The following is an 18,435-nucleotide window of genomic DNA, read 5'->3' as shown; positions in this document are numbered from 1 at the left end:
TCTAAAGTCCAAACGATTTACGAAAATGGTAGGTAAGACAGAGTAAAACTCAAATGCACAATAAACAGTTTATTCTTGCAAGGAGAGAATACACAGGTTACAAAGTAACAATGAATAATCTTTAAATCAGTATAGGAAATGCATCAGTATATAAGGAGGGAAAAGGGGGTGTGGTAAGATGCTGCCCCTCTGTCCCATGTCAACCAAACACACACCCTTTGTTCTATCACATGTCCTGGGCTTGACACAAGGGACATGGTGTCTTCCCTCATGTGGTTAACTTTCTTAACCCTTAAGGGGGAATTAAAGCATCTGAGCAACCTACTGATAGGTAGATGATTAACCCTATAATCTACTGTGACCAATCAAGAATGCCCCCTAGGACTAAACCCAGATCCCCTCTCCCATACTCCTCTATGTATCTAAACATTGGGATTCAGTCCTTTACTCAGAATAGTCAGGTTTCAGAAATGTCCCTGACAATCTGCCCTATATCATAAAATGTCATGTAATACTAACATACAAAATTTTACCAATCAGACCATTTAACATCAATCATTGAACTCCAAACTACTACAAACAATGCTCTTGAACAACATGATCTTTTATGATATCATCATCCCAGTAATTTGGGAACTGGAACATCTCTGAACCATCTGCATCCTCATTTACAGGCTTCTGGACCATTACCTGTGTTGCAAATTTAGAAACACAAATTTTTATTAAACAATACAAAAATATACCACAAACAACCAAAATGGCAATAGCGGCTAAGGCAGTAGTCAATAACTTGTATATCATCATCCCCCAGGGACCAACCATAGAGGAAAGTCCTGAGAATGGTCCTGAGAATGGTCCTGAGAATGGGTCCCACCCATGAACTGTATGAAGCCCTTCTATTCCTTTATTAGTTTCTTGGACTAAATGAATGACCTTTTGTGATGCATCTGAAATGTACGTACAACACTCGGATCCCACCACCTTACAGACTCTGCCCTGGGAAGCCAAAATCATTCTATTCACCCTGGGAAGCCAAAATCATTCTATTCACCCTGGGAAGCCAGGGTCATTCTATTCTGCAGAGCAACTGAGCGGGTTTCACCAAACACACACCCTTTGTTCTATCACATGTCCTGGGCTTGACACAAGGGACATGGTGTCTTCCCTCATGTGGTTAACTTTCTTAACCCTTAAGGGGGAATTAAAGCATCTGAGCAACCTACTGATAGGTAGATGATTAACCCTATAATTTACTGTGGCCAATCAAGAATGCCCCCTAGGACTAAACCCAGATCCCCTCTCCCATACTCCTCTATGTATCTAAACATTGGGACACAGTCCTTTACTCAGAATAGTCAGGTTTCAGAAATTTCCCTGACAATGCCCAGAACACTCATCAAGACCAGGGAGACAGTCTTCTGTTCTATGCCCAGAACACTCATCAAGACCAGGGAGACAGTCTTCTGTTCTATGCCCAGAACAATACCTTTCCAGTGGGTCGTCTAATCTTTGGACTTTTAACAGCCGTTACTGAGTTCGCGGATTTTTACAAATTCAAATGTTTTGACAATTTCATTCTGGCTGGACTCCATTAGGAATTAGACATCACTGTAAGCCAGCAAGGTGGCTGATTCAATGTACAATTGTGGGCAAACATTGTATGTTTCTTCAACATTGTGGTTAACAGCTGCAATAAATCTAACAATTTAAAGAATAGATTGGTTTAGATGGTGTTTCAAGTGGCTTAGGGAAGTATTCAGTCCCCTTCACTTTCTTCACATTTTCTTGTGTTAATAAGCACTGAATTTGTAATCAATCTACATGCAATAAATACATGATGACAATGTGAAAAAGGTTTTTAGAAACGTGTGTAAATGTATTGCCTTTTCCATTCCAGAGTGAGCTTAGACACATCCTGCATCCTTTTATCAACCCCGGGAATAACCTGCAAAGTCAATTTCACATGACTTAGAAAGTTAGACACCTGTTTATATATGGTCCCACACTTCACAGTGTCTGTCAGAGCAACAACATGCCATGAAGTCCAATAAACTCTCCCCAGAGCTCAGAGATAGAATTGTGTTTGAGGTATTGATCTGGTGAAGGTTGTAAAAATTGTAGAATGCATTGAAAGTTCCCAAGAACGCAGTGGGCTCCATCATTGTGAAATGGAAGAAGTTTGGAAGCAACAAGCTTCTCCCTAGAGCTGGTAAACTGGACAAACTAAATAACCAGGCCAGAAGGGTCTTGGTCAGGGAAGATCGGGAAACTACTACAGCGTCAGAGTTTCTCAACAGGGATGGGAAAATCTGCCATATGACATGCTTCCTTAATATGACATGCTACCTTCAGGCAGTAGTGGATTTGGGACTGCGAATTTCCTTGGGTGGCCCAGTCAAAGCCCAGACTTGAAAGCCATTGAACATCCAAGGGACTGCATAAAGGGTCTGAATACTTACATACATAAGATACTGTCTTTCATATTTTCATTCTCAATAAATTGTGAATTAAATATTTTGTTAATCACTCTGGTGCTGCAATCAAATTGTCACGTCCCAGCAGGCCTGCCGTGCCAATGAAATACAACGCCCTCTCTTACGAATTAGAAGCATGGACCTGTTGATTTTCATCTCCTTTGGAGCCCTGACACCTCTTATTTTCCTCCCCTGCGTTCCTTATCTCTGTCCCAGTCTAAAGTCCTCCTGTCCTAGTGTCACTTCGGTCATTGTTTGGTTATGTCACGTTTCAGTTTTCGTGTCTTAGTTTCAGTTTTGTTATATCTTAGTTCTTATATTAAAAGTCCTCCATTCTCCCCATTCTCTGCCCTGCCTCCAACGCTACACACATGTCTCACTGAATTTTCCCGGAGTACCTATGCTATCTTTCACAGAACGTGGAAGACGAGCACGCTCCTTGGCTTATTACCCTAGTTACCCTAGTTACCCTAGTTACCAGAGATACCTGTCATTCACTCCTACATGTGTCTTGAACGTTAATGGAGACTCTGCAAGAATAGAACACAACAGAACAGTTTGAACCAAACGGAATAGAACACAACAGAACAGTTTGAACCAAACAGAATAGAACACAACAGAACAGTTTGAACCAAATAGAATAGAACACAACAGAACAGTTTGAACCAAACAGAATAGAACACAACAGAACAGTTTGAACCAAATAGAATAGAACACAACAGAACAGTTTGAACCAAATAGAATAGAACACAACAGAACAGTTTGAACCAAACAGAATAGAACACAACAGAACAGTTTGAACCAAATAGAATAAAACACAACAGAACAGTTTAAACAAAATAGAATAGCTCCAATAGAGTGATTAACATAAAATAGAAGACATAATATCATAAAATAGAATATAAAATAGAATGAAATAGAACCTGGGATCATGATACGGCTGCTCAGGGCCGGGCTCTACCATTTCGTGGGGCCTAAGAAAAATATAATTTGGGGCCGACAATCCCCTGTCAGGGGCTCTCTATCGGTCAGGGGCTCTCTATCGGTCAGGGACTCTCTATCAGTCAGGGGCCCCCTATCACATGTGACTGTGTGGATGGGAATCACATGTGACTGTGTGGACGGGAATCACATGTGATTCCACATGAGTCACGACCGTAGGATAGCCTGGTGTCCTCCATCTGTTTAGCCAACTGCTCTCTTTAGTGTGTTTACTGACAGAAGAAAGCAGAGAATCCCCCAAAATGAGCTGTCATTGTTATGGCTTTGACATATATTGACATTTGTCATGGCTTTGACATTCATTGACATTTGTCATGTCTTTGACATTCGTTGACATTTGTCATGGCTTTGACATTCGTTGACATTTGTCATGGCTTTGACATTCATTGACATTTGTCATGGCTTTGACATTCGTTGACATTTGTCATGACTTTGACATTCATTGACACTTGTCATGGCTTTGACATTCGTTGACATTTGTCATGGCTTTGACATTCATTGACATTTGTCATGGCTTTGACATTCATTGACACTTGTCATGGTTTTGACATTCGTTGACATTTGTCATGGCTTTGACATTCATTGACACTTGTCATGGTTTTGACATTCGTTGACATTTGTCATGGCTTTGACATTCATTGACACTTGTCATGGTTTTGACATTCGTTGACATTTGTCATGGCTTTGACATTCGTTGACATTTGTCATGGCTTTGACATTCATTGACACTTGTCATGGTTTTGACATTCGTTGACATTTGTCATGGCTTTGACATTCGTTGACATTTGTCATGGCATTGTCATTCGTCATGGCTTTGTCATTTGTTGACATTTGTCATGGCTTTGACATTCGTTGACATTTGTCATGGCTTTGACATTCATTGACATTGGCTTTGACATTCATTGACAGCTTTTTTTACCCCTGACCTAAGTCAAGATCTGGATACAGACAATTATTTTTTATATTCCTCCTTTTAGCAACTGAACACAAACAAGATTTTACAGACAAATTCTGTGATTTTGGACCGCTGGTTCTAAAAGTGACGCAATAGAGTCAAGAAGGGTCCCCGGAAATTGGATTTGGTCGTTTATGTGTAGATTTGTGCTGTATATCATCAAAACCACATGCATTCAAACTAGAATAGCATGGTTAACTCAGGTATGATAGTATTTCTACTACTTGATGATACTGCACATCAACAACATATTACAAATCCAGACCAAAATGGAAGGTTTAAACAAATATTTTGTTGATCACAGAAGTTCCAGACTGTATATTTAAGTACATATTGTTTTTGCTTTGAACCCCTTTGAATTCCATGAATCATATAAACCAGCAGCAACTACTGGATGCTGGTTTAGAATTATGTAAATCACTGTGCTCCAAATGAAATAGCTAAAGGACATTCACAAACCACTACCACACACATACATATTAATGGGAGTGTGTGTGTGTGTGTGTGTGTATGTCTCTGGGAGTGTGTGTGTATATTTGTCTGTATGTACTGTGTGAATGTGTGTCTCTCTATCTGTCTGTGTATCTGTGTGTATGTGGGAAATATAAGACTATTGCAGATCTCCAGGGAGAAACGACCAACAGAAGGTCATTGCTGAGGACCAAGATCATATTCTGTGCAGTGCTGCACACAAAGGAATCTCCAGATGTGCTTTTATGTTAATGTTTTGCAAACACTTTTACTTTGTGAATGAATATCTTATAAGGCACATACCTGGGAAGATGCACTTCACTGTTGTTTAAGTTACACAGAATGGAAATGCTAGAAGCATGGCTCCGCAACTGATATCTTGGAGCAATTATCAACAGTCCTTGAGCTTCTTGAAAGGCTTTTGCCAAATGAAATGAATTAAGGGCCTTGTTCAAGCTAAATTAACATGCTAATTATTGGCTCACTCCAGATCTGAGTTGGGATTTGAACCAGCAACCATCCAGTTGTTGGTCCTGGTCTTTGACCACAGGTGCCATCGTGTATGTTATTATTATGGAAGAATTATGCTTAGAGTAATGATGCTGGCTTATTACAGTGTTTCCTAAATAAGGGGTTGTGAACCCATTTCTGCTCGTTTATTTTTAAACTGAGGAAAAATACTTATTGGCAGAACTGCACTGCTTCCCTATTTAGCTGAATCATTTTTAAAAATCCCACGGCACTGATTGTAAGACATGGGGTTTTAAATTTGGTGTCCCCAGCTTTTAATTGGCTTATTCATTCACTCTCCTCCCCATAAGTAAAATAAATGAAAAGCACTACATATACTAAGTGTATGACATCACTAATATATGTAGTAGATCCTAACCCAGCTGGTCCCTCGCTCCCAATCCCTCCGGTACAAGCACTCCATGGGAAAAGACACTTTCCCTCTGAGTGGAGCTATTTTCAGAGAGAGACGTCATATTTCTCCCCTCCTGCTTGGACCCAAACCCCTCCAACCCCCTCCAACCACAGACCAGTCCAGATCCGGCTTGGACCATGGTGGTTCTCTGTGCTGTGAGCTACAGGACTGTTTACACTTCAGCCTGAACAAGATGGAATGTAGAACTTCAAGCATGTTTTAATCACATAGAATCTCACTTTGAACAGAGTTACTCCAACACCTAGAGTTGGATATGGGTTTGGTTTCCCTGAGCTGAGTGGGCCCAATTTATGTTGTGATGGAGAAAAAAAGCACATTGTGGTTCATGCCTTAACGGAAGTTAACATGCGTCACACATGCATTAATTGTGCCAAAACCTGAAAGGAAAATTGTGTTTTTTCATCTTATTAGTAAACAATAAATGAGTCATACTATCATTTCTTTGCGTGCAATAACTACTTGTGGTAGTTGGAAAGATGTTGTGCACAACTGTCTCTCAATGAGTGCAGATGAGAGAGAGAGAAAGAGAGAGAGAAAGAGAGAGACAGAAAGAGAGAGAGTTAGAGAGAGTATGTAGGAATGGACGTCATCATGATCATAATGTCTGAATATTCTCTGGGTGACATTGCAGTTTCTGTCCTAATGTTGAGGGAAACCACGAGCCACAGGTAGGCTTTTCCAAAGCCATTTCAACAAATTCTGTACTATTTGTAGCCTATTCAAAACAATGGTTTAAAACATTTTTACAAATAAACTAATTATTTCTGAATAACCTCATATTTATCCTAAATGGACAAATGGACTGCGTTTTAATGGGATACATCATCAAATGTTGGTTATAACAAGACATGCTCGTATTCAGAACAAGTGTTTAAGCCCTGGTTATATGTGCTCCCATAATCACGGTTGGAATAGACTGTGCGTAAACGCTTCCACATCTCATTCATGCTCAGTCAGAAACACCCAACATCATATTAGAAATATAATATAACCCTAATCCCGCCCCATAACCTTGAATCCTTGTTGTGTTGAAAAATGACAACAGGTAAATTACGCACGACTTTTAATCTAGCACGATTTATGTTAATATCGAATGGCACGTTTTATTGGTGCCAGGCAATGGGACGTCATTAGTGTGTTCAACTATCTGAGACCATTCAGAGACCAAACAGGCGTACGTGAGTGTGTACGGCGTGTTTTCCGTCTTCGGAGAGTGCATGTGTAGCCTGTGTTTTCTTTCTTCGGTGAGAGACCGTCTAACACGTCAGCGTGGGGAGGGCAATGCTGTTTTAAATGCTGTGAATGTGACAGTCAATACTACAGAAAAACAGCGTGCAGGGGAAGGGGATTGGATGAGCCATCTCGCAAAGGGAGAAAAATGCGAACAAAAACAACCCGTCCGCAGACGTGAGAAGAATAGCGCCATAAGGAGAGGAGACGCAGACAGAGCGGAGCCCTTTCCATCGTTCCACAAGTGACTGGTTTGGTTTGTTTATTACAAAATAGTGCGGTCGGACTAACGCGCGGGTAGAGGGGGGCTTGGGGAAGGCACGACGCAGACACAGTCTAGCGGTGACTGAGGTGCGAGAAGAAGCTGTTGCCCTCTGGGGAGAAAGATGACAGTAGTGCCCGTAGAGAACCACGATGAGACTGTGGCACTAGCAGCCCTGTCCCAAGATGTGTACGACCCCGCGGACCAGCGAGCGGTCCAGGAATGCTGCGAGCGCGTGGTTATCAACATTTCCGGGCTGCGCTTCGAAACCCAACTAAAAACGCTCGCGCAATTCCCCACAACCTTACTGGGGGACCCGAGGAAGAGAATGCGCTTTTTTGACCCTCTGAGAAACGAGTACTTCTTTGACAGGAACCGGCCCAGCTTCGATGCAATCCTCTACTTCTACCAGTCCGGAGGGCGCCTCAGGAGACCAGTCAACGTCCCCTTGGACATATTTTTGGAGGAGATAAAATTTTACGAATTGGGTGAGGATGTAATTGAAAATTTTAAAGAGGATGAGGGGTTTATAAAGGAAGAGGAAAGACCTCTGCCAGACAATGAGTTCCAACGGCAGGTCTGGCTGCTGTTTGAATACCCAGAGAGCTCGGGACCCGCCAGAGGAATAGCTATAGTCTCTGTTCTGGTGATTTTAATTTCTATTGTAATATTCTGCTTGGAGACACTGCCTGAGTTCAGGGATGAAAAGGAGAAACATGTGAACACCGATATGACGTTGAATGGAACTACACGCGCTAAAAAGGCCAACCCATTCACAGACCCATTCTTTATAGTGGAGACTCTCTGCATCATCTGGTTCTCCTTCGAGCTGCTTGTGCGGTTCTTAGCGTGCCCCTCCAAGCCGGCCTTCTTCAAAAACATCATGAACACCATTGACATTGTGGCGATCATGCCCTATTTCATCACTCTGGGCTTGGAGCTGGCGGAGCACCAAGGGAACGGACAGCAGGCCATGTCCCTGGCCATCCTCAGGGTCATCCGACTGGTCAGGGTGTTCAGGATCTTCAAGCTGTCCAGACACTCTAAGGGCCTCCAGATATTAGGGAAGACCCTACAGGCCAGTATGAGAGAGTTGGGGCTGCTCATATTCTTCCTCTTTATCGGAGTCATCCTCTTCTCCAGTGCTGTCTATTTCGCCGAGACCGATGACCCAGAATCGGGATTCAGCTCCATCCCCGATGCCTTCTGGTGGGCTGTGGTTTCCATGACTACCGTAGGCTACGGGGACATGTGCCCTGTTACCATTGGGGGAAAGATCGTGGGGTCTCTGTGCGCCATCGCTGGGGTGCTCACCATCGCGTTACCGGTCCCTGTCATTGTGTCCAACTTCAACTACTTCTATCACCGGGAGACGGAGCACGAGGAGCAGTTTCAGTACACTCATGTGACCTGTGGCCAGGAACAGCAACCGTCGTTTGGGGAATTCAAAAAGAGTGACAGCCAACCGTCGCTTTCCAAATCAGATTACATGGACACGGAGGACGCTGACTCCATCAAATATACCAACTGCAGCCCACACAAAGCGTACTGCAGCCCACACAAAGCCTATACGGGGAAGCTCACTGATGTATGAATGTGGGATTGTTTTTAAAAAAACGCATCAATGAAAAAAATGCATACAAGATATGCGAAGAAACCATGCGTTTCTTTCTGTGAGTAGCCTCCATCCTCATTCAGAGCTCTGGCTAGAGTTCGGTTGGCTCGTTGTTATTTCTGGCACTTCTTAATGCAAAAGGAATTATTTATTAAAGTATTGTGACAGTGGATAAATCAACCGTGGCTCGTGATCTTCCCTGAAAACAGTCTTCCATTGCGCGCGCTCATATTTGTTGTAGGTGTTCGCCTAATAAACAATATCCAAGTAATCAATCAAACCACCCCTTTTATTCTAGCACTTTATGAACGTGATCTCTTAGTAATAGTAATTTATTAATCCTAATTGCAGGTCGTCTCGTGGTTTTCAAAAGTTTACATATGATTTGCCCGTTTGGTGTTCGGTTGACGTCATGACAGGACCAATTTGTATAAATAATCTATAATAATCTTATAGCCCGGGCACGTGGAATTGCTTAAAACATCAAGGTCATTCAATGAATGGATCGGCACCCCTATTTCTTTTCTATCATCATATAACCGGTCATGCTTTTTCCATTCGTCCATTACAGTGGCATTACCACGATGCACTGCGTGGCTGCCGAGAGCTCGTCTATCCGGTCTGTCAGATATGGAATTACGGGTGTCGCGCCATCCACGCGGGGAATGCCGCGTTCTGTTACGGTGGAAACACTGAAGCTTTACTGGTGCGGGTCCAGTTGGGAGCAGCACGTACACTCGGCTAAGCACCTGTCGCTAGAATCACACATGCAGCGGGTATGAGGACGAGTCCGGACGTTGTATTCGGCTTGTCGACCTTTAAATTCGACGTTTTTAAAAAGGACAACACGTACTTTTAAATAACGTACTTGTGGATCAATTAAAAACAGCGTAGAACCCGAATCGAACGAATCGAATGGTTGCTGTTGAGGCTGTTCTCGACATCGTTTTTTATTATTTATTATACCAGGTCACCAAATGTTTAAGATTAAGTAAGCCTGTTTGCGCATAGTGAACATAAAGTTTATAATATACGTATCTCAGATAATGATTCTATAAATACTACGAATGCATGAATGAATGCATTTTAAACTTGATTGGGGGAATGAGCAGAGCACTTGGTAGGCTTTTGTGGACGGTCAATTGCCGGGAGAATTTTTCCGTATCCTCAGCGTCACTGCGTGGATGGTTAGGGAACTGCAAACGTGTGGACGCAGAGGTGGTTTCTATAGCAACCTTCCAGATTGTTCTGTTCTATTCTGACGGGAGGACTCGGTTGTCCGCTGCTGAAGTGAACAGCGGACGGACGGAAGGTTTGACTGACAACATAATGTAACTTGTTGTCAATGCGCCCAGTGCATGCTGGTACACGACCGACCTTGGCTAATGTAAAAATATGCTAAAATAGCGATGTACATTATTTTGGCACCAGTGATGGCCATTTCAAAGTCCTGGGAGTGGGTCTGTTACATGCAGAGCAACAGACAGAGACAGACACATCCCTACACAGTTAATTTGAACCGTCTTACATGAAAACATGTTGTAAAAATAGAGTTCCACACTGTAAGTGGCAACAATCTCTCTTGATTCAGATGTAGAAGAATTAACAGCACATTGTCTACTGATGTAATACACAATCACCATTATACAGGTCCTCATGATTACGTTCAGACTGACTACCTTTCAAGCGACCTTGGTCACTTTCCAGACTGACTATGTTGCCATATGCTTCCACACGATCACCTTGCTACAGCAGAAATCCATCAGGCTCGGTCTCCCCATTGTCTTTTTTCTTGTGGTGCGTTTGAATCTCTGCTGGAGGTGGAAGCAAATAACCTTTGGAATAGAGTCAGGCTGTGTCGTGACTGTATGGATGAATAACTCTAACTGTTGCCACATTGGTTGGATTACAAGAGGAGAGGCGGGACCTGCTGAAATGGCAGATGTGGAAGCCAATACGTCAGAGGACATGTCTGCACATACGTGGCCGAAACAAACAAAGGGCACCTGCTAAAAAGTCTTCTTCCTGGGTGTCTTCTGGAGTTTGGACCAGTGATGACAACAGATTATCTGGAGGTGAGTTGTTCCAGAATGTTCACTCACTGTTGGCCCTTTCTTCTGGATGGAATTGGCGACGCAGTAGCCAGATCAAAGTTGATCAAAGACTTAACTCCATTTGAAGTTAGAGGATTCTGCTTAAATCCATGTACTGTGTACACCCTCTTACAATACCAGTACTCACTTCTAACAACAGAATATAGCAGACAGAAAGACAGACAGAGGCGGAGTGACAGACATACAGACAGAGGCAGAGTGACAGTCAGACAGACAGACAGAAGCAGAGTGACAGACAGACAGGCAGAGTAACAGGCAGACAAACAGGGGGACTGACAGGCAGACAGACAGGTGGACTGACAGGCAGACAGACAGACAGGTGGACTGACAGGCAGACAGACAGGTGGAGTGACAAACAGACTGCATTTTACACATCAGTCAGTATACCTGTCCATCTGAATAAATCCTGTCAGAACCATTTTCTAGTCTGGCTCTAGCTCAGATGCAGTACCGTGCTTGTGTTCTAGGTGGCAGTGTGGGCCTGTAGAATGTGTGTCGGCTGGTGTGCGTGTGCCTGTGGGTGTCAGCAGGCTTCTGCCTTGTGATTGGACCCTGCTCAGCTGCAGCTAAAATAGGATGTTATTGTCTGAGATCTCCCACACATTGTGGCCATACAGAGTATCACATCTGTACAACGCCTGTATGAACAGAGTATCACATCTGTACAACGCCTGTATGAACAGAGTATCACACCTGTACAACGCCTGTATGAACAGAGTATCACATCTGTACAACGCCTGTATGAACAGAGTATCCCATCTGTACAACGCCTGTATGAACAGAGTATCACAGAGATACAGAGATACCAGTCTCTGATACAGATATTTTACTGGAGAGATATGAGCTGAAGAAATAGAAGGATAGATACTGTAAATAACCAATGGTTGGATGAACCACACAACTGGATACTATAACACTATTCAATACCATGCACCACCTTAATATACAGTCCTATATAACACTATCCAATACCATGCACCACCTTAATATACAGTCCTATATAACACTATCCAATACCATGCACCACCTTAATATACAGTCCTATATAACACTATCCAATACCATGCACCACCTTAATATACAGTCCTATATAACACTATCCAATACCATGCACCACCTTAATATACAGTCCTATATAACACTATCCAATACCATGCACCAACTTAATATACAGTCCTATATAACACTATCCAATACCATGCACCACCTTAATATACAGTCCTATATAACACTATCCAATACCATGCACCACCTTAATATACAGTCCTATATAACACTATCCAATACCATGCACCACCTTAATATACAGTCCTATATAACACTATCCAATACCATGCACCACCTTAAAGTTAGATTTAGGGTTAGTGGTTAAGTTTAGTGGTCCTAAAATATATCTACATAGTGATAGTATGACCTCTGACCCCTGCCTATATCATCATCCGAGACTCAGACAGTTATCATGACCTATGGCCTTAGGAATCCCCTTGATTGAGATTAATCACAACAGTAGCAAATAACAATGGTCAGTCTTTGTGAGTGTGTGAGTGTGTGTTTGTGTGAGTGTGTGAGTGTGTGTTTGTGTGACGTGTGTGAGTGTGTGACGTGTGTGTTTGTGTGTGTACCATTGCCCATTAGAACCCTCCTGGGAGGGCCTGTTATGCTGTTAGCCCCGCCTCCAGGGACCCCGCCCCAATAATGACATTAAACAGAGAAGGATAGTTAGCTGCTGTCAGCTCTGTGTGTGTGTGTGTTTTCCATTCTGTTTTGGTACGTCTGTGTGACTGTTTGTCTGTGTGTAGGTTAATTCTAGCTGACAGCTATTTTTAGTGTCTCAGTCCATATGTCTGCCTGTCTGTCCATCTGTCCATTTGTCGGTTGCTAGAGGTGTGTGTGTTTGTAACTGTGTGTTCTAATGTGTGTGTGTGTGTGTGTATATATGTGTTTGTGTCTCCAGTGCTAAGAAGTTCTGTCCTCTGGCTCTGGTTCAACCTTGTATCAAACACCAAGCAACACCTCTCTCTGCCACGCAACTCCTCCCTCAGACAAACAACTCTGCCCTCAAAATCGATAGCATCCAGTTGCAGCCATGCAGACACCGCTCGCTAAAACACCTTGGGCAAAAACACTGCTGGCTAAAATTCATACATCATTTCTGTTTCTTTCATTTCCTGGCTAAAAAGCCCTCTGGCTAAAATGAATACGTAATTTCCGTTTAGTCATTTCCTCTCTTCAAAATCTGGTGGCTGAAATTCATTGTTCGTTTCGTGATTTCCTAGCTAGTTCATGAACATTTATAGCATTGAACCATAATCCATGCCAGGTTTGAATCATAGAGAGCAGTGTTGGATGGGTGTCTTGTAACTCTGTGGAACTTCATTGACTGTATCAAACTGTGAATCTTGTCTCCTGTGGTTCTGATCAGACACCCTGTGGTGGTTGCTACCAGTCTAACCCCAGCCCCTCAGTTCCTTCATCTGTGCTGTATATGCTTTCTTATAATGCATTGACGTAGATGAATAGCATCACTCAACCCACTCACAATGTCTCTAGAATAACTTCAAACAGACCCAAAATAAACCATGTTATCTCAAATAAACATTAATGTTATTGACTATGAATATTACTACATTTGCATTACTAGTAGGCCTATTAGCTTAATAACAGAATCTGTTGTTTAAGTTAGACACCAAAACAACTCTGTCTCACATGTTTATAACATACAAACTCAAAATTATTAAAAGCCCATACCGATATTTAGGTCGACAATTATTATATTATTTGCACTGATTTGCCAAAACGATCAGACAAACAGTTTCCCAAGTATTCAAGCTTGCATAACTCTATGCTTCCTGTTTCCTCAGTGTCCCATACATTCTTGAAAAAAGTATTGCACTGTCTGTAAGGCAATATTTTTACTCAAAGCAAACATAACATGGAATTAGCTACATAACTGTCGTTATAAAACAAAGTGTAGTCAGGGTACTATAGCTAGCTACAGTTAGCTAGCTGCATGGTTTTTAATTAGCAGACTTAAAAGGAAATATAGAAACTCAAATGACGTATGGATTTTAGCCAGCTGTGTTTTGCCTGCATTGTTTTAGCCAGCGTAATTTTAGCCCGCTGTGTTTTAGGCAGCAGTGTTAGGGTTTTGCCCGTACTGTTTTAGACAGTGGCGCTTCAGCCCTTAGTGTTTTGCCCATGGTGTTTTGCCAGTGGTGTTTTAGCCAGCTGTGTTTTGCTAGCATTTTTTTAGCCTGCAGTGTTTTAGCCAGCAGTGTTTTGGCTTGTGGTGTTTTAGCCAGCAGTGTTTTGGCTTGTGGTGTTTTAGCCAGCGGTGTTTTAGCCAGCGGTATTTTGCCCACACTGTTTTAGCCAGTGGTATTTTGCCCATGGTGTTTTGCCAGCAGTGTTTTATCCAGCTGTGTTTTGCCAGCGGTATTTTGGCCTGCAATGTTTTAGCCAGCTGTGTTTTGGCTTGTGGTGTTTTAGCCAGCGCTGTCTGCGGGGATGCAGCAGGTTGCCTGTCCTCAAACTCATAGTTCTGCCCTCAAACACAAAAATCCACCCTCTGGAACACAGTACTGGCCTGAGGACAAGTATTCCAGTGGGTGTGGCTAGAAAGGGCCAAAATCAATGATGTCACAAAGTCATAAATGTGTTGTGTTCAGCTTTTCTCTGCTTTGGTGCCCTTATTTAAAAAAACATGGACTTTTAAATATTACAAGAATAACTCAATATTGAAAGATTCAAGACCTCAACAATGAAAGAGGATCAATTTGGAGAAAACACCAGTGTTTGATACCGTCAACATCATATTAGTTTACTGTGCTCAGATACAAACTGTGGTATTCATGTTGTCAGAGGATGATGGAGTTGACAGCAATAATGAAACACATTAGTTGACTAAAACTTTGATGATCAGCTCCACAGCTGACCTGGTCCATTCTGTTTAAAAGAACCCCCCCCCCCCATCAAAGCAGGTAAGGGATGAGAGATGGAGAAGTTGTGGCTGCCATGGAGACACACCACATGAACGATGCCTCAGCCATATGTATAGATGCTGCAGACAGACAGACAAACAGACAGGCAAACAGACAGACAAACAGGCAGAAAGGCGGACAGACCGAGAAACAGACGGGCAAACAGACACATACGTACAGAGAAAAACAGACTATTCAGCTGCAAAATAATGAATGGTTGAGCAGAAAGCAGCTGGAACCACCATGATTAGACGGAAGGAACTGCCAGAATAACATTGCTATTGGATTTTAGTACATGGATTTAACAGAATCCTCTAGATGGTGTTGTGCTGGGAATACAGCCATTTTAGTAGATGGTATTGTGCTAGTGTTAGCAGATGCTTTCAAATGGCGTAGTCATAACAGTTATGTTAATAAATGCTACTAAATGGCATTGTGGTAGTGGTGATGCTAAAAGATGCTACTAAATGGCATCGTGGTAGTGGTGATGCAAATAAATGCTACTAAATGGCATCATGGTAGTGGTGATGCTAATAAATGCTACTAAATGGTGTAATTGTAGCAGCTATTCAGATAGATGCTACTAAATGGCATAGTGCTAGTGGTGACGCTAATAGGTACTACTAAATGTCGTTGTGGTACTGGTAATGCTAATTTATGCAACTAAATGGCATAGTGGTACACTTATGCTAATTCATGCTACTGAATCGCAGAGTGGTATAGTAGCGGTCATGCTAATAGGTGCTACTAGATGACAGTTCAGGGTTGGTAGTAGATAGCAGGCAGTGCCTAGCAACAGTCACATCTCTGTGTAGAATGATGAATCTGTCATAGTAAACAGGAATTGACGGATGCTTTGTAGTTCTCTACCTCCCTCCCTGATCTCCCCTCTCCCTTTTTCATCTTGATTATTCTGATAGGACTTTGGTGATTGGCGCTAGCCTGCAGTGTTATGCAGAATGTGTGTGTGTGTTCAGAAGACAGGCATCAGTGTGGCTGTTTGGAAGAAGCCTAAAGGTTTATGCATGTGGTGTACTCATACATCTGTGTGTGTGTGGATATGGGAATGTCCAGAGAGCTAGGTAGACGGACTGTACTAAGGTAGAGTATCGCAGCACAAGAAAGGATTCAGCAGCAGGTAGGAGGAGAAACGAAAGATTGGGACAGGAAGGGAGGGAGGGACAGAAAGAGGGGAGAGTAGCAGAATTCAACATGAATGGAATCATCGTGAATGAAACTAAAACAAAGTGCACAAAACGCCTCTTTGGTAGATCTGAAGACCCCCTTCAGTTGGTGTGGTGACCTCTGTAAGTAACCCCTTTGGGAGGTCTGGTGACCTCTGTAAGCGACCCCTTCGGGAGGTCTGGTGACCTCTGTAAGCGACCCCTTCGGGAGGTCTGGTGACCTCTGTAAGCGACCCCTTCGGGAGGTCTGGTGACCTCTGTTAAAGCATTGTGATCCCAGATGCTTACAGTATGTACTGCGTTTCTGACACCAACTGGAACAGTGCAGGCTTGCAGCCCATCTGGGAGGGATCACAGTGACAGGCTGTACCAGTCATGCTGTTCCCCTGTCACTGACAGCAGCTCACAGCACAGCAGGTTATCTCTGGGAACAATATGGGGATCACGGTTTTTGCATGGTTGCATTTTCTGTTGCTCTCTGATTGCATGATTTGAAACCATACTACTGCACCAAGACAAGTTACTTGGAATATGGAACAGAATATAACCATCCAATAATTACAACTTCAATAATTATTAAGATAAATTCTTAGAAGAAAAAGCATTTGAAGCACCATGTTTCCTAAGCAAATTATTTATTTTCTGACAATGATTGAAAAAGGTGCTGCGTTTCGCACAAGTAAAAACATTGAATTGTGTTTTCTTTTGGATTTCAGGGGAAGCAACATCCCTCCGTCCATGGTGCATGTCACACCCAGAACCACAACCAAAACCACACCCAGAACTACAACCAAAACCACACCCAGAGCCAGAGTCCCTCTTCCAGGTCCAACAGAAACACTCCAGTCCCTGGGTCAGTCTCTCCAAGGACAAGACCCTGGAGGCCTTCTCTGGCAAACACACCGTCACGGTCTTTACCTTTGAGAGGGAAAAAGTTTGAATAAACAATGGAAAACTGCAAAAAATTATTAAATAGATTATTACAATTAAACAAAATATGACTCACTTGAGAAAAGAGGTATGAGACTCCTTTTCACCACAATGACTGGACATCATGTTCACCTCATGGAGAATATTGTTGATCTGCATGGAACCAGGTGGACAACATTGTTGATATACGTGGAACCAGATGGACAACATTGTTGATATACGTGGAACCAGATGGACAACATTGTTGATATACGTGGAACCAGGTGGACAACATTGTATATCTACGTGGAGCCAGGTGGACAACATTGTCGATCTACGTGGAACCAGGTGGACAACATTGTCGATCTACGTGGAACCAGATGGACAACATTGTCGATCTACATGGAACCAGATGGACAACATTGTCGATCTACATGGAACGAGGTGGACAACATTGTCGATCTACATGGAACTAGGTGGACAACATTGTCGATCTATATGGAACCATGTGGACAACATTGTCGATCTATATGGAACCAGGTGGACAACATTGTCGATCTACGTGGAACTAGGTGGACAACATTGTCGATCTATATGGAACCATGTGGACAACATTGTCGATCTATATGGAACCAGATGGACAACATTGTTGATCTACGTGGAGCTAGGTGGAAAATATCAATGACATTGATGAAACCAGGTGGACAACTGGATTAATGTAGATGGAAATGAGATAGACAGGGTGCAGATAAAAAGACAGATAGAAGAGACAACAGACAGACATACAGACCGACATACAGACTGACATACAGACAGACATACAGACAGACATACAGACAGACATACAGACAGACATACAGACCGACATACAGACAAACATACAGACATACAGACCGACATACAGACAAACAGACAGACAGACATACACGAGAAAGAAGGGCCAGACAGACAGACTACTTGAATCACCTTCCACTTTAATTATAGTATACATTAATCATGTATGAATAATCTGTAATCATATTGACCTTGATACCCTGCTTTAAATGTATTCAACATTACATTGACTTTGATACCCTGGTGTTAATGTATTCAACATTACATTGACCTTTTAATGTATTCAACATTGTATTGTATGAAGCCCAAATAGAACTATATACCTTATGTAGAGCACAATTCTATTCCTGGTCCCTTATGTAAGGATTGTGGTGGGCTGGAGCGTGGGCTGGAGCGTGGGCTGGAGCGTGGGCTGGAGCGTGGGCTTGAGCGTGGGCTGGAGCGTGGGCTGGAGCGTGG

General features: G+C 42.7%; 1 protein-coding gene and 1 long non-coding RNA gene across 2 annotated transcripts; one reads left to right on the top strand and one right to left on the bottom strand.

Moving 5' to 3' along the window:
- Positions 1-210: 210 nt before the first annotated feature.
- LOC109616555 lies at positions 211-16,760 on the bottom strand. The gene is made up of 3 exons (XR_002197746.3): positions 16,751-16,760; positions 13,941-13,943; positions 211-345 (listed from the first exon to the last, which is right to left on the bottom strand). It is a non-coding gene; the product is annotated as an uncharacterized LOC109616555 (long non-coding RNA).
- LOC105006728 (shaker-related potassium channel tsha2) lies at positions 7,028-17,000 on the top strand. The gene is made up of 2 exons (XM_010865384.3): positions 7,028-11,030; positions 16,950-17,000. The coding sequence occupies exon 1, from the start codon at positions 7,465-7,467 to the stop codon at positions 8,932-8,934; it is 1,470 nt and encodes a 489-aa protein (XP_010863686.1). The 5' UTR covers positions 7,028-7,464; the 3' UTR covers positions 8,935-11,030; positions 16,950-17,000.
- The last annotated feature ends 1,435 nt before the right edge of the window (positions 17,001-18,435 follow it).

Source organism: Esox lucius, chromosome 14, assembly GCF_011004845.1.
Source record: "Esox lucius isolate fEsoLuc1 chromosome 14, fEsoLuc1.pri, whole genome shotgun sequence".
NCBI lineage: Eukaryota > Metazoa > Chordata > Actinopteri > Esociformes > Esocidae > Esox > Esox lucius.
The sequence above is the reverse complement of the archived record's forward strand: the minus strand, read 5'-3'. Positions and strand labels throughout refer to the sequence as shown.